This window comes from Heterodontus francisci, chromosome 4, assembly GCF_036365525.1.
Source record: "Heterodontus francisci isolate sHetFra1 chromosome 4, sHetFra1.hap1, whole genome shotgun sequence".
Classification (NCBI taxonomy): Eukaryota; Metazoa; Chordata; class Chondrichthyes; order Heterodontiformes; family Heterodontidae; genus Heterodontus; species Heterodontus francisci.
In genome coordinates, this window is record NC_090374.1 from 73413626 (window position 1) to 73435587 (window position 21962).

At 43.7% G+C, this 21962-nt stretch overlaps 1 protein-coding gene across 8 annotated transcripts in view; it reads right to left on the reverse strand.

The window, feature by feature from the left end:
• Nucleotides 1-239: 239 nt before the first annotated feature.
• The window catches only part of kiaa0825 (KIAA0825 ortholog), a 743480-nt gene continuing 721757 nt past the window's right edge, over nt 240-21962 (reverse strand). For 6 of the 8 annotated variants that reach the window (XM_068029699.1, XM_068029700.1, XM_068029698.1 and 3 more), the window contains exon 20: nt 241-887. In XM_068029699.1, the coding sequence (XP_067885800.1) occupies nt 791-887 (97 nt within the window). In that variant the 3' untranslated portion in view covers nt 241-790. Of the gene's footprint in view, nt 888-21962 lie in introns of all 8 variants that reach the window. The other 2 variants (XM_068029705.1, XM_068029704.1) reach the window with 1 other exon arrangement.

Sequence of the window (21962 nt, forward strand, 5' to 3'; positions counted from 1 at the left end):
TGCATACATCCCACAAGACAGTGACAGGCAACAGACTCTCAGATTTGTTACTCGAGATCAAGATCTGCTGGAGGAGCTCCATTAAAAGTAAACAGAACACATCTTTTTTCAGCCTTTGTCTGATTGTATGATGCCGACATGTGTTATTTTAAAAAACCTCAAGAATGTATACTAATCCTTTCAAAGTATACAAGCAAATTCTAATATCAAAGTGCACAGTAATTTATTATATAGATATTAGAAGGAAGGAGTACAGTAACTATTCTCACCCAACATCCAGTGGCACCTGCTGGAAATGAATGTTTGTGGATAGTGATCAGCAGTAGGAATGCTGGTTGATGTTTCCCTTCCAGCAGGACTGAGGCCACATCTAAAGCCTGTGCTGCCTTGTTGGTGAAGATCAGCGAACTCAACATAGACTTTGTGCAAACTGGGGACATTCCTGTTCTGTACGGTTCAGTTGTGCACTGGATAAACCCTTTAAGCCATCAGATGGGTAAAGGAAATAATGTAATTCAGAGAAAACATATGTTTTAATGTCCAAAAATCCAACTAATTTCAGAAATGCAATGTAAATCCAACATAGCACATCAGTCTACATGTTTTAATATCACAGTTAACTTCCACAGAACATAAGATATGTTTAATTATGAAAATGACTGTTCATGTTCTTCTATTGCTTCAGACTTTTTAATATAACGTTTACAAAATTCAACTGAAGGGAAAACAATAAATGTAAAGTTGAACTATTTACATGTAACAATTTTTTTATCAACCTTATATTGCTATTCTAAATTTCTTTGTCCTTGCGAAAATACATCTTTTGTAGGTGGTCTATCATATCCTTTTCTTTGGCTTCAAGAATTGTGTCAGCCTGCATTTCCCATCTGGAAGATATAATCAAGAAATGTTTATATCAGATTAACAATAGTTCTTGTTGCACCTACAAAGAACCTAAAACAAAACAGTATTCATATATTTGTTAAAATACTTAAAAAATTAAATAAACTGTTTTTCACCAGGCTAATACCAGCAAAACTAAGTTATTGTTTACCAGCATCACCAAGACTAACGTTGAATCTACCTAGATGTATTATAAAAAGTTAATTGCTTTTAGGGCGGCACAGTGGTTAGCACCGCAGCCTCACAGCTCCAGCGACCTGGGTTCAATTCTGGGTACTGCCTGTGTGGAGTTTGCAAGTTCTCCCTGTGTCTGCGTGGGTTTCCTCCGGGTGTTCTGGTTTCCTCCCACATGCCAAAGACTTGCAGGTTGATAGCTAAATTGGCCATTAGCAATTGCCCCTAGTATAGGTAGGTGGTAGGGAAATATAGGGATAGGTGGGGATGTGGTAGGAATATGGAATTAGTGTAGGATTAGTATAAAATGGGTGGTTGATGATCGGCACAGACTCGGTGGGCCGAAGGGCCTGTTTCAGTGCTGTATCACTAAAACTAAAACTTTTCACATCCATCCTTTATTGGTGCCCTGATTGGTATATAGGAACCATATGACTACTAAATCTAAACATTCACTGACTGACTAAACTGAAGAAGGGTCACTGACCTGAAACGTTAACTCTGCTTCTCTGCACAGATGCTGCCAGACCTGCTGAGTATTTCCAGCATTTCTTGTTTTTATTTCAGATTTCCGGCATCCGCAGTATTTTGCTTTTATTTTAGTAACTAAACTTTAACTTTGCCTGTCAGCTGTGGCTCAGTAGATAGCACTTTTGCCTCTGAGTTACAAGGTTCTGCGTTCAAGTCCCACTCCAGGACTTAAGCATGAAAATCAAGGCTGACATTCCAGTACAGTACTGAGGAAGTGCTGCACTGCCAGAGGTGCCGTCTTTTGGATGAGACATTAAACAGAGGCCCCGTCTACCCTCTCAGGTGGGCATAAAAGATCCCATGGCACTATTTCGAAGAGAAGCAGGGAAGCTATTCCTGGTGTCCTGGCTAATATATATTCCTCAGTCAACATCACAAAAACAGATTATCTGGTCATTATCACTTTGCTGTTTGTGGGAGCTTGGTGTGCGCAAATTGACTGCTGCGTTTCCTACATTACAATAGTGACTTCCCAAGTACTTCATTGGCTGTAAAGTGCTTTGAGATATCTGATGGGCATGAAAAACACAATATAAATGCAATTTTTAAAAATTTTCCAATTGTCACAAGTGCCCTCGACTGATTGACAGCTGTATGCTTGGACAGTCGTCAATCAGATGTGAAGTTATCTAAGGATTCAATGCAATTGTGGCATTATCTTGCCCTGGGCCAGATATGTAGGAGGGAATTTTAACCCCCACACCCCTGGGGCAGGCGGGAGAAAATCGGGGAAGGGGTGGTTAAATTATTAAAAATGTGAAATCCACCCCAAATAGTTGTAAACATGCCTAACTCTAGTTTTACTGTGGCAGATTAATGTAACCCTCTCTGGACAGACAGGTCAGTGATTTTAATATGTTAATAAGGTTGCGTTCCTGATATTTTGGCAGCCATATAAATTTAACAACTGGGGAGTCTGGGTTTCCCAATGCTCAGGAAACCTGGCAGCTGAAGGGAGGCAGGAACTGCCAGATCCAGCAGGTGAGTACTTTTCCACCACCATTGCTAGGCCAAGAAGAACAGGAGTGCTTCCTCGGGATCCTCAAGCAAACTTGCTGCAATCTTCACACCACGATCCCTCCCCCCCCCAATCCCTCCTGTGATTTACAGACAACCCTCTACGATCGCCAGACAGCTGCGTGATTGCCAGAGGTACACCCGCGATCTCCAGACTGAACCTCTGTGAGATCTCTCCCACCCACTTATGATTTCATCCACTGCCCCCCCCCCCCCCACCCCATAATCTCTTTCTCCCTTCTCACTGCAGCACTTCACAGACCCCACCCACTGACCCCTGATTTTCCTGATTGCTGGGGATCGGCAGCCAATATCCCTTCTAAATCCTTCTATTGTGGGTGGCCTGTGCATTTAAATGCATGGCACCTTTAAGAATCTCTGAGTGGCTGTGCGCACATGAGGCTGAATTTCATCAGCATGCCGCGCTCCGCGGCAGTGCGCTTTGAAGTCGGCATGGAAGCGTCGCCGCAGAGCCCTCGCGATATTAAGCGCAGGGGCTCATTTAAATGGAGGGGGCAGAATGGCCACCTCCCTCTATGTCATCAGGGGCGGCCGCCACATCCCCAGCAACAGCATCCGGCATCACCGTGCAGGTGCCGGCGCCATTATTAAATGGCTTCGAGCCCTGAGAAGAAATTTACATGTTTATAGGTACCTCTTTGTTTCAGGAATGTAATAATAATCCATGCACACCTGCAATCTCCTCTCCCACCCCCCCAACGAATGAAAATTTAATTTAATGCCCCATTCCCCCCCAAAAAATGTCTCAATCATGACCTTCCCCTCCTGAACTTTAATCCCTTTGACCCTAAACCCCTTCCCACTGCCCAACAGCCAATAAGGATTGCTTCGCCCACTCCACCCCCTCCCGCCCTGATAATTTGACTCCTGCCCCTCGCCACTAGTGTCTCACCTCGGAACTCCATATAAGGTGGGCTGGTTGTGGCCAGCGGCCATAAAATTGGCATGAGACAGCTGCCGAGACCAGTTTTCATTTCAATATTGATTCAGCTCATTTTAATACTGAGATGAAGGCCCCGCCACTTCACAGTGGGGGGTGGGGGGGGGGGGGGGGGGGGGTGCACATTGACACCTCACCGCCGCCGGTAATATGCAGCGGGGCCTTCTCGGCGCGTGGGTCTGGGCGGGCCTCTCCGGCACAATCCACGACATCAAGAGGCTGGTAAAATCCAGCCCCATGGTATCTTAAATTGCACAACTTGTGAGCAGCCTGCCCGGTACCTTCCTAGTTGCTTGCATTTGCGCAGAGACGCGCCTTAGAGGGAATACTGTCATCCACAACGGTCCCTGACTGCTGTCTTGTGCTGTAGGCTTTCCCACCCAGAGCCAGCCAGTCTTGCAATCTGACTGGCTGCGGGGGGGGGGGGTGAATCAGAGCAAAGAAACTGTAATGTGGTCCTGCCATTAAATTCAACAAGGCCTCTGTGTTCCCTGTATTTACGGGTTTCTTGGCTGCTAATTCGCCCCCCACTCCATTCCTGTAAATATCAAGGCCGTAGTTTCCAGCTGCATGCTAGCTCTCTACACTCATGGATTGCTGGGCAGTCTCTCCACCTCATCATATCGAAACAGAGAGTGCAACAAGGTTGACCCGCTGACTGTTTGAAAATAATTCCAAATTAATTTCGGCATAACATGACATGAGGTAGGAGTTGCTGTGGCACTGTATCTAAGAAGCTGTTCAAGTATGAGTTGAGGGAACACCAAAAAATGGGATTCAGGGAAGACTTGGCCACATTATTGACAGTAGTTGCGGTGCCAGCTACTGTATTGAGATCGAAGTTGCAGACTCAGGCTGGGAATGTTGTGGCAATTTAAACTTACTTCTATAGCCCTGGTAATACTGATGTATTATGGTGCCATGAGTTAAGTCCAGAATTACTGAAGTGCCTATGCCTGGAAATACGGTGTGTGATGTCACACCCTGATTGCCACATCATTTGAAATTAGGTGGTATTCAGGAGAAAAACCCTATTGAATAAGTTCAAATGAAAACTAAGCTAGTGTTTCTGGGACTTAATGGAGCAATATGTTTGTATTGTTATTGCGGGGATTTCAAAGGAAGGCTGGAGGCTGATTTATATTGATATTTGCGAATTCTGCATTTTATTTTTCATTCATGGGATGTGGACATCACTGGCTAGGCCAGCATTTATTGCCCATCGCTATTGCCCTTGAGAAGGTTGTGTTGAGCTGCCTTTTTGAACCACTGCAGTCCATGTGGGGTAGGTACACCCACAATACTGTTAGGAAGGGAGTTCCAGGATTTTGACCCAGCGACAGTGAAAGAACGGCGATATAGTTCCAAGTCAGGATGGTGTGTGGCTTGGAGGGGAACTTGCAGGTGGTGATGTTCCTGTGCATTTGCTGCCCTTGTCCTTCTAGGTGGTAGAGGTCGCGGGTTTGGAAGGTGCTGTCTAAGAAGACTTGGTGCGTTGCTGCAGTGCATCTTGTAGATGGTACAGACTGCTGCCACTGTGTGTCAGTGGTGGAGGGAGTGAATGTTTGAGGATGGGGTGCCAATCAAGCGGTTCTGGATGTTGTCGAGCTTCTTGAGTGTTGTTGGAGCTGCACCCATCCAGGCAAGTGGAGAGTATTCCATCACACTCCTGACTTGTGCCTTGTACATGAAGGTGAGTTACTCACCACAGGATTCCTAGCCAGACTTGTTCTTGTAGCCATGGTATTTATATGGCTACTTCAGTTCAGTTTCTGGTCAATGGTAACCTGCAAAATGTTGATAGTGGGGGATTCAGCAATCGTAATGCCATTGAATGTCAAGAGGAGATGGTTAGATACTCTCTTGTTGTTTTGATACAAAGGAGAGTTAAGAGTCAATCATGTGGATGTGCAACTGGAGTCACATATAGGCCAAACTGGGTACAGATGGCAGTCTTTCTTTCCCTAAAGGACAGCATTGAACCAGTTGGGTTTTTATGATAATCTGGCTGCTTCATGGTCATTTCATTGCCAGCTTTTTAAAAAACTGAATTCAGATTCTCAAACTGCCATGGTTGCACTTGAGCACATGTTCTCTGGATTATTCGTCCAGGCCACTGGATTACTACATTAATTATTTAAAAAATGAGAAAAATGTATGTAAAGGCAGTCCAGAGGGACCATCTCTACAGGAAGCCCATATCGATCAAAGAAATACCGTAACATGTCGATCGTTGCTGGGCTTCCGTTGATGACATCGGGGCCACTTTGAGGCATTTAGAATGAAAATCCAAAACAAATACAAAGGTTTCGGCATCTTCAGCTTAGCAAGATCAAGATGAAGATGCTGCCATATTTTTTGCTGGCCATTGCCAAGTATTAGTTTCCGCAGGGTTTAAAGGTAAGTTGATAGTCATGAAATTTATCCTGTAGAGCTTTACCATGTCAAAATATTTGAAATCAATGAATCACTCTGTACTGCAGTCATTCTCGGTCACCAACAGCAATGAGCTGAATCAGTTAATCTGTTTTTCAGTGGTACTGGTAGAGAGGGAAATGTTAGCCAGGTTACTAGAACAACTTCTCAGATACTGGAACAGACAGATGGAGCTTCAGTTTAATATCTCATCTCAAGGATAGCGCCCCTTACAATGCAACACTGCCTCAGTATTACACTGGATATAATTTTCAGATAATGGATGCACAAAATCTTATGGTGCAAACCACCTGTCGTTTGAAACATAACATAAAGAGTTCAATAATTCTGGAGAAGTGCTGAAAGTATTTGAAACAAAAATAAACAACTAAAATCATAATGATTTCTCTTTTAAATCAAATGCAACAAAATTTATTTTCCAAAAAGTAAGAACTTTTTCTGTCATTGATGGAGTAGTGTGAATAAGCAAACTGGTAGAGCATTAGTGCAGATTTGTTCAGTTAAAAAGTTCTTAATTAATTCATATATTAAAGTGCAATTATTTTACCAGTGCAATACACAAATGGTTGTAATCATACTTAGAATGTTAACTAATAAACAAGGGGCCTTCTTAATGTTTAAACAGATCCATGTTTTGAATAAGGCACCTGCTCTGATACTTCAGTCAAACTAAGTCAAAATACTAGCACTATTTTATGGAAGTGTACATGTATATAAAACTCTATGAAAGAATGTATTTTGAAGTGAAAATGCTTAAATGAAAGCCTAGCACATGAATCTATATGTTTAAAGTTGCCAGCGTGGCAGCTGTTCCAACTGTGCAATACATCACCACGCTGTGCCATAGATATGGATGCAGATAGTGACTTGCTGACAATACAGTATTAAGCAGGAACAAGAGGAGGGAGGAAAGGAAAAGAAAGGAAAATCACTAGGGATCCCACTCTTGCTGTATTTCAACACAAAGTGGTGGGGTACTCTTATGACCCAGTAAGGAAGGTGTCTAGGTGTCCCTCTCAGCCTTCACCTGGTCTTAATTTTAAACACACTGTGTTTTTAGCTCTCCCTTGATGAATCCTTGTTCACTGCTTTCCAATTATAAGACAAAGAAACCAGCACAAACAAGTTTTCTTAGATTTAAAGAAGAGAAGTTGAAATTTATCAAACTTAAACTCTAATTCGGTTAATGCCTACGGATACACAACGCGCCCCATGCTAACATGCATACGCGATACACACATGCAAACAGAGACAGAAAAGAGCAGAATAAAAATAAAGTGGAAAAGTTTGAGGCAATCTCTGAAGAGTTGTTTTAGTTCTTCGAGCTCACTGTAGAGTCCTTAATTGTAGGTTGATCTTGCTTTTCGTTGGGGCCCAGTATTCTTCATAAACTTTGTTCACTGTAGGAGACATTTCCCTCTTGGGGTTCATGTGTCTTCAGTGGATTCAGAGGCTTTTGAGAAAGAGATGGGAGCAGATAGGAGAGGTCTTCTCAGTCCAGGAGCAGTCTTTGAGTTCAAACTCTCTGTGGCCAGTTCAAAAGAAAATGCTGGAACAGCCAGTTAGTCATGTGACCAGCTGGTCTAACCAGTCCTGGCCCTGGTGGATTGTATCCTCCTTAGCAGGCCTCACCTTCGATGTCTGTTAGTATGTAAATGTTCTTTTCCAGCCACGGCCGATCTGTTTAACAAGTCATTTCCTTGCTCCAGCAACAGCTAAAAATCAATGTTCATGACAAAACCAATGTGCTTCACTCTTGTGGGGGCCTGCATGACACCTCCACATCCAGCACAATGAAATGCGATTTGAGAAAAGTGCATTTCATTAAAAGGGTTGAGAGAAAATATATGATACAAAAAAAGTGCATTTCTTTCATTCATTCCCAAATCCTAAAATTTATTACAGCCTATCTATTCTTGGTGCCAGTGCTGCTTTAACTGCCCCCTTTTTGGCATCCCAGTAACCATATGGTTCTTTGGGGTAGTTTTTTCTTCAGTTTGCCCATTTCCATGACTGCCTCGGGTCTTCGTTCCTGTTGAGGTCGGCAAAGGTGGGGGGGGGGGGGGTGGTTAGATTTAATTAGCCCTAAGCTGGAATTTTTTTTCCCTCAGGAGTGTCAGTAGTGGGTGGTTCTATCCTGAACTCTCCTTCAGTGTTTTGCTGAGTCATGCAAAGGCTTTTGACTTTAGGGGGATACGTGGTTCCCTTTTTTCAGACTGCGGGGGAGGATTCTTTGCTCATCTCCCCTTTGTCCTCTGGGACACTCCTGCCTGCAGGTATTTGTGCAGATTCTACTGCACGCCCCTGTGGCACTTCAGGTGAGGCATCACCCTCACGGTTTCTGTGCCCCTAGAGGTCTTTCTTTGTTTCTGCAGATTCCTGTGAATGCTGTTAGCAACTCTGGTGGGACGCTTCTAGTGTCTGCATTTACATAGGAGGATGTGGGATCTAACTTTTTTCACTTTGTGTCGTACCTGTGTGATGTGGGAGCTGGTTGACCCCATTGTGGCTCCTAGTGACCACATCTGTAGCAAGTGTTGGCTGCTCGAGGAACTCCGGCTCAGAGTTGATGAGCTGGAGTCTAAGATTCGGACACTGCGACACATCAGGGAAGGGGAGAGTTACCTGGACGCTGTGTTTCAGGAGGCAGTCACACCCCTTAGATTAACGACCTTGAATTCGGCCAGTGGTCAGGGACAGGAGGGTGTGACTATGAGTGATTCAGGTAGAGGGATCCAGGAAGTAGTGCTGCAGGAGCCTCAGCCATTGTCCTTGTCCAACAGGTTCAAGATTCTTGCTCCCTGTGTGGACAAGAGCAGGGACTGTAGGGAGGATGAGCAAACTGACCACAGCACCGTGGTACAGGGAGCCATTCAAGTGGGGGGAGAAAAGAGAAATGTAGTCGTAATCTGGCTTAGTATGGTTAGGGGCATAGACACTGTTCTCTGTGGCCAGGATCAAGAGTCCCGAAGGCTCTATTACCTACCTGATACCAGGGTTTGGGATATCTCATCTGGGCTGCAGAGGAACTTGCAGTGGGAGGGGAAAGATCCAGTTGTCGTGGTCCATGTAGGTACCAACGATATAGGTAGAATGAGGTTAGAGGTTCTGCTGAGGGAATATGAGCAGCTAGGGGCTAAATTAAAAAGCAGAACCGAAAAGGTAATAATCTCTGGATTACTACCTGAGCCACGAGCAAATTGGCAAAGGGTCAATAAGATTAAAGAGGTAAAAGCATGGCTGAAAGATTGAAAGATTGGTGTGGGAGAAATGGGTTCAAATTCGTGGGACATGGGGAAGGAGGGAGCTGTTCCGATGGGACGGGTTCCACCTGAATCATGCTGGGACCAGAGTCGTGGCGAATCGCATAACTAGGGCTGTAGATAGGGCTTTAAACTAAATAGTGGGGGGGTGGGGGGGGAGCGTTCAGTTGCATGGAAAAACAGGAAGTTAAAGGAGAAGGTAGGAGTGCAGGTTAGTGGTGAGGCTGATTGTTACCAAACTGCAAGTATACTGGTTAAACCAGAAGAGAGAAATAATAAACAGGCAAATAAAGCATCAGTGATGAGGGACAGGTTAGGGGGTATAGCCCAAATAAGAGTTCTATATACAAATGCACGGAGTATAAGGAATAAACTAGATGAGCTGCAGGCGTAAATTCAAATGGAAGATTATGATGTGGTGGCCATTGCGGAGACGTGGCTGCAGGATGGTCGGGACTGGGAACTAAATATACCTGGTTATAAAGTTTACAGGAGGGACAGGGAAAATGGCAGAGGGGGTGGAGTAGCCTTACTGATTAGAAATAATATCACCTCATTGGTGAGGGAGGATATAATGAGGGGAAAGCATCCAGTGGAGACGTTATGGGTGGAATTGAGGAACAGAAAAGGATTTAAAACTGTATTAGGTGTTGTGTAAAGACCCCCTGGTAGCAGTTCTGAGGTGTTAGATTGTATAAATACACAAATTAGGCAAGTGTGTAACAAAGGCAGAGTAGTATTAATAGGGGATTTTAACTTACACATAGATTGGGAGAGGCAGACTAGCACCTGTCAGAAAGGTAGTGAATTTATGGAATGTGTCCGGGATAGTTTCCTACAGCAATATGTCCTAGATGTAACAAGGGGACAGGCAATATTAGATTTAGTTATGAGTAATGAGCCAAATTTAATTAGTAGCCTAACTGTGCGTGAACATTTATCAAATAGTGATCACAACATAATTGAATTCAAGGTAGCGTTTGAAAGTGAAAAGCACAAATCAGCTACTAGAATTTTAGACTTGGGTAAGGCTGACTTTACCGGGATGAGACAGAGACTGTCCACGGTAAACTGGGTAGATCTGTTAATGGGTCAAACGACTGAAGAACAGTGGAGAATATTTAAAGAAACATTTAATGAAATACAGAGCGAGTATATACCCATGAGAGGAAAAAGCTCCACTTCACAGAAAAAACAACCATGGACAACTAAAGAGATTAGGGATAGCATAAAACAAAAAGGAAGGGCTTTCAAAAATGCAGAACGCAGCACAGATCCGACGTTAACCAAATTAGAGTTTAAGTTTAAGTTTTAATTTCAATAAATTTCACTTTTTTTCTTTAAACCTAAGAAGGCCTATTTTTGTGCTCATTTCTTTGCCTTATAATTGGAACGCGTTGCCAGCGGAGGTGGTAGATGCGAACACGATAGCGTCTTTTAAGATGTATCTAGACAGATACATGAATGGGCATGAAGCAAAGAGATACAGACCCTTAGAAAATAGGCGACATGTTTAGGTAGAGGATCTGGATTGGCGCAGGCTTGGAGGGCCGAAGGGCCTGTTCCTGTGCTGTAATTTTCTTTGTTTGTTCTTTGTTTGTTCTTTCCAAACCTATCAACTATCATCTGGGCCGGAATTTTACGCCACCCCAGCGAGCCGGATGGTGGTGGGGGCGTGGCGTAAAATGGAGCGGGAGGCTCCGTGAGGCCTTCCCGTCCCACTCCCGCCTCCACCCCACTTTACGTAGAGCGGGGCGGGGGGGGGGGTGGGCAAAAAACGGGCAGCCCACCACAGGCCAATCAAGGCCCTTAAGTTACCAATTAACGGCCACTTAAGGGCCTTCACCCGCCTCCATGGGGCCAGGAAAGGCCACCCCGGGGTTGAGCCTTGACAAACGGGCACAGGGTGCCCGATTTGAGGGCCGCCCCCACTTCCCCAACCACCCCATGGACAAAAGAGCTAACTGAAGCGGTGAGGTGAGCATGACTGCCCTTGACATCAAGACAGCATTTGACCGAGTATGGACCGAGATACATGCCCACGCTCTGGCAAAACTGAAGTCAATGGGAATCAGGGGGAAAACTCTCCACTGGTTGGAGTCATACTGATTGTACTTCACTCACTGACACACTTCCCTCTCTCTTGCAGGACAAGGTGGCACACAGTCGGAGGCAGCAACAGCTAATCAGTGGGTATGGTTGCAAGTTCTCACTCCCATAGAGGAAACAGTGGTCACCATAATTGGAATGGCCATTGCTGAGGCCAAGACCAGCAATGGGGCAGAGACCATAGAAAATGATGGTATGTTCCTACTTCACCTACCGTCACATCCCACTTCTCCCTCATCCCGCAATTTCTTCTGATATTCAAGCTGCAGATGGCGTCAGCTTGCACCTCCTACTTTATCCCCATCTCCTCACCACAACCTACCCTTGTGCCTTTTTCCTTATAGATACCTAAGTACTGACACCTGGCCAGGCACTGGTATGGGAGCAAGAAGGTCAAGAGGAGCAGAGCCGAGCCAAGTTCTTGTCCAATCTGTTGTCAAAGTGTGAACCTCTACGCAAGCTCACTGCAAAGGATATTCAGTGGTACTGGGGCACAGAACATGAAGCAGCCTTCACTCACATCAAACAACTAGTGACAACTATGATGTCACCGCTGAAGTCACCCTTGTTTTGAACAGGTAGTTAATTTTTTTAAAACCAATTTCTCTGTCTTTTCCACAATCTGTCCGTAAGCAGATTGTGATTGAATTTTCCTCCCTTGAACCCTGACTTGTAAAGGACCGCAACAACACTGTTGTTAAAGTTAAAACAAAGAAGTAGGGTTTATTAACACACATTCTTAGACACAGGAGGGGTTAACTTCGCAACGCATGCTTACAAACATACAAGGAAAGGTAAAGGCATCAAAAGAGTAAGGACATTTACTAAATGAAAAATAGCTTAACTGAAAACTAACGGGGGCTTCTGTTGAAACTAGAGTCCGTTTTTGTAATTAACAGAAAATCCAAAAACTGGAGTTAACCGACTGGAATTACTGGGTGGGGGTAGGAGTCATTCAAACCTCTTCCCTTACACTTTCTTCTGCTTGCACTTTCGAAGATAAGTTGAGATAACTTAGTGTCTGATGTCAACCTTTTTGACAAAGCAAAAACTGGCAGAGAGCAGATTTTCTTGCTGTTTTGCAGGCTGTGGCTTCAGTTCTTTTTTGAAGGAAGGCCTCAGAGAAGTGAGATGCAGCTTCAAGGCAGCTGTGTTTTTGAATGAGCTGTTCCCTCAACTGATACAGTTTCAAATCCAGGCAGGCTGAAAAGGATGGCTACTGGGTCATGTGACTGGACCCCTTCAAGTAGCTGTCCCACCTCCATTTTAACAAGTGGAACACAGAAGTAATATAACTTAACATGCTGTGTATAATGGCAGTTGACAATAACACCTGAGTGCACAAAAATACAATTTACAGTTGGTTCTCATCTGTTCATGACACCCTGTAGTGTGTTGCCAGTGAAACAGTACTTGGAGCAACTCTCATGTAGCAAGGACAACCAGTTGCGTTTGCATCCAGAGCATTAACACAAACTGAATGATGCTATGCGCAGATTGAGAAAGAGTGTCTGGCTGTTGTCTTTGCTTGTGAGCATTTCAACCAGTACCTGTTTGAGAGCGAGAAAGTGATGGTAGACGCTGACCACAAGCCACTTCAAAGCATCTTTCTCAAATCACTTCTACCTGCTCTGAAGTGTTTGCAAAGTGTGTTACTTTGTTTGCAGAGATCTCACTTGGAAGTGAAGTACCAGCACAGGAAGCAGATGTACATCACTGATATGCTGTTGAGAGCTGCACTCCCTTTGAAGGAACTTGATGATGCTAGTACAGAGTGTGAAATCTTCCAGATTCAACAAGAAGCAACAGAATGAGATGCTCTGGAAGTCATCAACCCAGCAGAGATACTGAATCTGACAGACAAGCGTCTTGTTCAGACCAAGCAAGCTCAAGTGTTACAGAAAGTTGTGATGAAAGGATAGCCTGAAGCCATCAAGACACAGCTGTTTCTGTAAGAGAGTATTGGGCATACAGAGATGAGATGACTGCCCAAGATGGCATCTTGTACAAAGGGACGAGGGTGATTATCCCTAAAGAGATAAGAAAAGAGATGCTGAAGCACATCAACGCAAGCCATCAAGGAATCGAGTCTAGTCTGAGGAAGGCAAGAGAAGCGCTCTACTGGCTAAACATGAGCAATGAGATTTATGAGCTACAGCTACTTAAAATCCGTGTTTCGGATCTGGAGCGGCGTCTGGAGACATTGTGGAGCATCCGCGAGTCTGAGAACATCGTGGCTAGCACGTACAGGCAGGTGGTCACACTGTAGGTAAAGACTGTTCAGACAGAAAGGGAATGGGTGACCTCCAGGCAGAGTAGAAGAACTAGGCAGGCAGTGCAGGAGTTCCCTGGGTCCATCTCCCTTTCTAACAGATTTTCCACTTTGGATATTGTTGGGGGAAGATAGCTGCACAGGGGAATGCAGCAAGAGCCAAGTCTGTGTCCCCATGGGTGGCTCAGCTGCACAGGAGGGGAGGAAAAGGAGTTGGAGAGCTATAGTGATACGGGATTCTATCGTAAGGGTACAGATAGGTGTTTCTGTGGCCGCAAACATGACTCCAGGATGGCATGTTGCCTCCCTGGTGCTAGGGTCAAGGATGTCATGGTGAGGCTGCAGGACATTCTGAAGGGGGAGGGTGAACAGTCAGAGGTCGTGGTACACATTGGTACCAACGACATCGGTAGAAAGAAGGATGAGGTCCTGCAACAAGACTTTAGGGAGCTAGGTAGCAGATTAAAAAGCAGGACCTCAAAGGTTGTAATCTCTGGATTACTCCTGGTGCCACGTGCTAGTGAGTATAGGAATAGGAGGATAGAGCAGATGAATACATGGCTGACGAGATGGTGCAGGAGGGAGGGCTTTAGTTTCCTGGATCACTGGAACTGTTTCTGGCAAAGGTGGGACCTGTACAAGTTGGACGGGTTGCACCTGAACCGGAACGGGACCAACATCCTTGCTGGGAGGTTTGCGAGTGCTGTTGGGGGTTTTTAAACTAATTTAACAGGGGATAGGATACAGAGTGGAGGTACAGTAGGGGGTGATGCACAGTCAAATATAGAAGAGAAACAGAGTCAGTCTGGAAGGCAGAGCAAATATCAAGCTGTTAAGGCACAAGTGAAAAATGCAAGGCTGTATTGCATCTATTTTAATGCAAGGAGTCTTACTAGTAAGGCAGATGAATTGAGGGCATTGATTAGCACATGGGATTATGATATTATTGCTATCACAGAGACATGGTTGAGGGAGGGACATTACTGGCAGCTCAATATTCCAGGGTATAGAATCTTCAGGCGTGACAGAGGAGGGGATAAAAGAGGAGGTGGTATTGCACTGTTGATCAATTACTGCAATAAGGAGGGATGATATCTCAGAAGGTTCCTCAAATGAGGCCATATGGGTAGAACAAAAACAAAAAGGGGGCAATCACTTGGCTGGGAGTGTACTACAGGCCTCCAAACAGTCATGGAGAGATAGAGGAACAGATATGAGGCAAATCTCAGAGAGGTGTAAAAATAATAGGGTAATAATAGTAGGGGATTTCAACTTCCCTAATATCAACTGGGATAGTCTTAGTGCAAAAGGTTTAAAGGGGGCAGAATTCTTAAAATGCATACAGGAGAGCTTTTTGTGCCAGCAGGTAGAAAGTCCTACAAGAGAAGGGGCAGTACTGGACCTAATCCTAGGGAATGAAGCTGGACAAGTGGTAGAAGTGTCAATGGGGGGGGATTTTGGGGATAGTGACCATTACTCTGTAAGATTTAAGGTAGTAATGGAAAAGGACAAAGACGGACCAGAAATAAAGGCACTGAACTGGGGGAAGGCCAATTTCAGTAAGATAAAACAGGATCTGTCCAAAGTGGACTGGGAGCAGCTACTTGTAGGAAAGTCTACATCAGACCAGTGGGTGTCATTCAAAGAGGAAATAGTGAGAGTTCGAGCCAACATGTACCCATTAAGGCGAAGGGTAGGACCAACAAGTCCAGGGAACCCTGGATGTCAAGGGATATAGAGGATTGCACCAGGGAAACAAAGGAGGCTTATGGCAGATTCAGAGTGCTGAAAACAGCAGAAGCACTGGAGGAGTATAGAAAGTGTGGGGGGTACTTAAAAAAGTAATTAGGAGAGCGAAGAGGGGACATGAAAAAACACTGGTTGGCAAGATAAAGGAAAATCCTAAGGCATTTTGTCAGTATATTAAGGGCAAGAGGATAAGCAGGGAAAGATTAGGGCCCAATCGGGACCAAAGTGGCAATCTGTGTGTAGAGCCAGAGGATATAGGTGAGGTTTTAAATGATTACTTTCTATCTGTGTTCACTGTGGAGAAGAACAATGTAGGTGTAGAGATCAGGGAGGGGGATTGTGATATACTTGAACATATTAGTATTGAAAGGGAGGAAGTATTTGCTGTTTTAGTGGGTTTAAAAGTGGATAAATACCCAGGCCCAGATGTGATGTGAGGCAAGAGAGGAGATAGCAGGGGCTCTGACACAAATTTTCAAATCCTCTCTGGCCATATGAGAGGTACAAGAGGACTGGAGGACAGCGAATGTGGTACCATTATTCAAGAAGGGTAGCAAGGATAAACCAGGTAATTACAGGCCGGTAGGTCTAACATCAGTGGTTGGGAAACTATTGGAAAAAATTCTGAGGGACAGGATTAATCTCCACTTGGAGAGGCAGGGATTAATTAGGGACAGTCAGCGTGGCTTTGTCGGGGGAGATTGTGTCGAACTAACTTGATTGAATTTTTTGAGCAGTTGACTAGATGTGTAGATGAGGGTAAAGCAGTTGATGTAGTCTACATGGACTTCAGTAAGGCTTTTGAGAAGGTCCCACATGGGAGATTGGTTAAGAAGGTCCATGGGATCCCGGGGAATTTGGCAAATTGGATCCAAAATTGGCTTAGTGGCAGAAGGCAGAGGGTGATGGTCAAGGGTTGTTTTTGCGGTTGGAAGCCTGTGACCAGTGGTGTACTGCAGGGATCGGTGCTGGGTCCCTTGCTTTTTGGAGTGTACATTAATGATTAACACGTGAATATAGGAGGTATGATCAGTAAGTTCGCAGATGACATGTAAATTGGTGGTGTTGTAAATAGTGAGGAAGAAAGCCTTAGATTACAGGACGATATAGATGTGCTGGTAAAATGGATGGAGCAGTGGCAAATGGAATTTAATCCTAAGAAGTGTGAGGTAATCTATTTTGGGAGGACTAATAAGGCAAGAGAATATACAATGGATGGTAGGACCCTAGGAAGTACAGAAGGTCAGAGGGACCTTGGTGTACTTGTCCATAGATCACTGAAGGCAGCAGCACAAGTAGATGAGGTGGTTTGGAAGGCATATGGGATATTTGCCTTCATTAGCCGAGGCATAGAATATAAGAGCAAGGAGATTATGATGGAGCTGTATAAAACACTAATTAGTCCACAGCTGGAGTACTGTGCACAGTTCTGGGCACCACACTATAGGAAGGATGTGATTGCACTGGAGAGGGTGCAGAGGAGATTTACCAGGATGTTGCCTGGGCTGGAGCGTTTCAGCTATGAAGAGAGAGTGAAAAGGCTAGGGTTGTTTTTCTTGGAGCAGGGAAGGCTGAGGGGGGACATGATTGAGGTATACAAATTATGAGGGGCATGGATAGATTAGATAGGAAGAAACTTTTTCCCTTAGCAGAGGTGTCAATAACCAGGGGGCAGAGATTTAAGGTAAGGGGCAGGAGGTTGAGAGGGGATTTTCGGAAAACCTTTTTCACCCAGAGGGTGGTTGGAATCTGGAACACACTGCCTGAAGAGGTAGTAGAGGCAGGAGCCATCACAACATTTAAGAAGTATTTAGATGAGCACTTGAAATGCCATAGCATACAAGGCTACGGGCCAAATGCTGGAAAATGGGATTAGAATAGGTAGGTGCTTGATGGCCGGCACAGACATGATGGGCCAAAGAGCCTGTTTCTGTGCTGTATGACTGTATGGCTTTATGACTCTATTAAGAACCCTATCAGCTAGTGTACTGCTTGCAATGAACATCAAGCTGAGCAAGCTAAAGAGCCGCTCATGACTCATGATATCCCAGTCCATGGATGAAGCTTGGAGTAGAGCTCTTCACTCTCACTGAAACTGATTATCTCATCACAGTTGACTATTATTCAGACTACTGGGAATTAGACCAGTTGACATCACCAACTACCAGTGAGATCGTAGAGCGCCTGAAAGTACACCTCATTCGTCATTGCAATCCCAACATAAAAATGAGTGACAATGGCCCTCAGTTCACAAGTGAAGAACTCAGGCACTTCATGCATGATTGGGAAATTTAGTGGTGAGGCAGTGGTGAAAATTGCCAAAAAGATCATTAAAATATCTACTAGATCCAGCACAGATGTGTACAAGGCAATCTTAGAGTGGAGAAATACAGCTACTGAAGGCATGGAAAGTCCAGCCCAACGAGTAATGTCATGCTGCACCCAGACTACTCTTCCAATAGCTAAAAAACTACTGAAGCCAGAAGTATTAACAGGAGTGAGTGACAAGTTCAAAGTGAAATGACAGAAAGCCAAATTGTTACCAGAGCTGAAAGTTGGACAGCTGGCCAGAGTGCAAACATTCAACAAAAAATCAGCCCACTTGGCAACTTGGAACTTGCATGAAGAAGTTGTCACTTCAATCGTATAAGGTGAAGGTATACGACCAGATCTAACGTTGCAACCGCAAATATCTACATTTAACCGGAGTAGTTGCTCCTTCACAGAAAACAGCTGATGAGACGGATCTGATTTTGCCAACCAAATGACCATCAGTCCCAGAAGTCAACTGTACTCCAACAAGTACAACAAATCAGCAGCAACAATCACCACAGCAGGAACACTCACCATCGCAACAACATTTTCCAGAGAAGCAACACCAGCAACATCAGCCAAAGAAACAGCAGACACCAGACAAATGACCAATGACAACTTGCACGCGTACCATAAAAATGCCAGACTGCTTTAAGCATTATGTCTGAAACCCTGGACCGCTTTATTGCAAACAAATTATATCGCCGATTTTTTGGAACATAGGAAATTACAAAATTTTACTTTAAAACAAAGTAACTCTTATGTATGTGGATTAATTTGCAAACAATTTTGCATACAATTTTTTTTATGAAAAGGGGCATGTTTGGATAAATATCTTTGTACACTCTGGCTTGCCATGCACATGTGACCTCTGAGGTCAATGTGTGCAAATAAAGGCTTTTGCCATTTTGATGCACCACATGGAACAGCTTTAAGTGGTGCTAGCCTCACACAAACTTGGGCCCCTTGCTGAGGTGTGCAGCCACTCTGCAGCGCATTTAGTGTAGGGCTGCACGTCACTATCATTTTAATGAGCAGGCAGCACACAAATTTGTGTGCTGCCTGCATTACTTTGAATGGATGTGGGCTAATTGTACATTGTGATCCCTGTGCCTGTTTAGGGGCAATCAAATTTTTAGCCCAAAAAGTTGCACTTACAGAAGCAGGGCGGTAAATTTTACGTATTGACACTACAGAACTGTACATGGCAGTGGAAATTCAGGCACTGAGACTACACATATTTCTCTATCAAGAAAAAAAACTTAAGGAAAAGTGAAGGAGGAGAAAGGATTGCAGTAGGAAGGCAAGAAGAAGCAATGTGGAGTAGGAAAGCAAAAAAGGTAAATGAAGGTAAGCATGGCAAAGTAGAATGACACAGAATGAGAAAAGTTAAAGAAAAGAAAAATGAGAAAGAAAAAAGTAAAAGAGAGTAAAATAAGCCAAAATGAAGAGAGAGAACAGTGATGTAGAGCACAGAAAGGAAGCTTAAGGTTGTGGGTTCTGTTGAGTTCTGAAGAAAGGTCACAGACCTGAAATGTTAACTCTGTTTCTCTCTCCACAGATGCTGCCAGAGCTGCTGAGTATTTCCAGCATTTTCTGTTTATATTACGATAGTGGGGCTTGGTCCAAAAAAGTTTGAGAACCAGTTTCCTAATGTGTTGAGTTATTGGCTACTGTTCATCACTGCACTTCAAAGAAAATCTAAGCTTTCCCTATTTCATTCCAAATTAACCAATTTTTCAAAAAGGAATATATATTATAAATACATGTATACTTCCATAAAACTGGACTTTTGGTTGAAATTAAAGATAGAAGTACAAAAAACATACAGGACCTTTTCTTTTAACATTGCATCACAAGTGTCAAAGCAATTTTGCAACATTTTCAAGACAGTAGATTAAAGGAAAATACCTGACCAATTATTTCCATTTTCATCCATTTTCGCTTTGCAGTATCAATACTTTATATAAATAAAGTATTGTTTGCAGCAAGGGCATAATTTGAGTTTTAAATATAGTCAAAGTAATGGATCTTTAAAAAGCACCTTCGTATGACATAACTACTTCAATAGAACTATAATAGAAAGATTTGAGGGTCAAAAATTATCTTCACAAACTATATATTCACAAAACATTTGCAGCCAGATTCAACAAGCTGAAATTCTACATACACCATCAACATTATGGGAAATATGTAATGTAGGCATTTCTGTGCCTTAAATGATCAATTCATTTTATCAGTGACGCTCAGGTTCCTAGCCAAATTCTGTTCCTGACAAATGGATGATCAGGCTTACAGACGTTGGCTACAAATGTGGAGATGCAAGAAACTACCAACACATGGATTAGTAACAGAATGCTTGGTTAAGAATAGACAGATAGGTAGAAAGATAATCATCTGCACTTCATTTGACCAGAAGGTACAAAAACATTGTCCATAAGAATGATTACCAAACAGCTAACTTACTAAGTGATCTGTAAAACTTGTCACTCAGAGATATACAGGTATCTAGGATATGCTGACAGACAGTGGTTGCTTAGACAAACAAAATTGCTCCATGCAGCTTTACTTGAAAATGAATGAAGAATGCAGATTTATTGCTCAGCAACCATCAGGAAAGATTGGCAACTATTTGTAAAGGACTGACCATCTCATCCCACAGAAAAGCAATTCGGTCACATCCCATGATTTCCCTGCCCAAAAGGGCCCCAATCCAGATGTAATTCTGAATCTTGGTCTTAACTGATATTCATATTTACTTGTCCTTGATGTTTTAGTTTTACCCATTCAAGGCCAGTTCACTGGAAGGAAACACAAGTCCTGTTTGGCTGACTGGAGAGCTGCCCCATTAACCACTCTCCAGACCTTCCGCACCATAGGAGGAACTATTAAAGGCATGAGTGGAGCAATTGTAAAAGAGAAAATGTAATTGTCACAAAATAAAGATATTGAAATTTGCCACAGTTTTCTTTTCTGTTTTTCCCAATCCAGGAATTTGCCTTATTAACAGCTGGGGAGGTTTCACTGTCTAATTAATAGGGGGAGAAATGAGGGTTCCAGTGATCTATCTCTTCCATCTACTCCCATTTTTATATATATCATATACAATGTTGGGGATCAAACAATAAATAAATACACCTGTAACTCTGAAGCAGCAACTCATCTAAACATTTTTTTTTGCACAAGTTTGTGTCCTTCAGGGACGAAACCTGCCATCTTTACCCATTCTGGCCTTTATGTGACCACAGCAATGTGGTTGACACTTAACTGCCCTCTAAAATGGATGAGCACGCCAGCCAGTTGCATTAAAGCACTACAAAGAAGTATAATAAGAATATATCAGAACCAATCTCTTGGATTTGACCTAGGTATTGGATTCGGACACGATAAAGACACACACAGCTGAGTTAACCCTGCAAAGGTTCTCCTCAATAATATCTAGAGACTTTGCCAAAATTGGGACAGCTGTCCCATAGACAAGTCAAACTACAGCCTAATAGTCTTACTCACAGAATTGTACGGATTAGGAATTTTCCCAGATTCCTTCATCACCACCTGGGTATGTCCTGTCCCATCGGCACAGTGGTATGCAGTCAGCAGGGAATGGCCCCAGGAGTCCTCACCATTGACACCGGACCCCATGAGTCTCAAGCTTCAGGTCAAACATGGGTAAGGAAACCTACTGCTGCTTACCCACTGATCATCCTCCCTCAACTGATGAATGAGTATTCCTCCTATTTCAACACCACTAGGAAGAAGCATTAGAGGTAGCAAAAGAATAGAATGTACTCAGGATGGGGGACTTCAACATCTATCACCAACAGTGGCTTGGTAGTACCACCACTGACCAAGCTATCCGAGCCCTGAAGGACATAGCTGCCAAACTGGGCTGTGGCAGGTGGTAAGAATATCAACATGAGGAATAACCTACTTGACCTTGTCCTCACCAATCCACCTGTCGCACATGCATCTGTCCATGATAGTGTTAGTAGGATAGACCAATGCACCGTCCTTGTGGAGATGAAAAGCTGTCTTCACACTGAGGACACCCTCCATTGTATAATGTGGCACCACCACTGTGCTGAATGGGATAGATTAAGAACAGATCTAGTAGCTCAAACCTAGTCATCCATGAGACACTTTTGCCATCAGCAGCAACAGAATTGTAATCCACCACAAACTGTAACCTCATGGCCCAGCATATCCCTCACTTTCAGGGGACCAACCCAGGTTT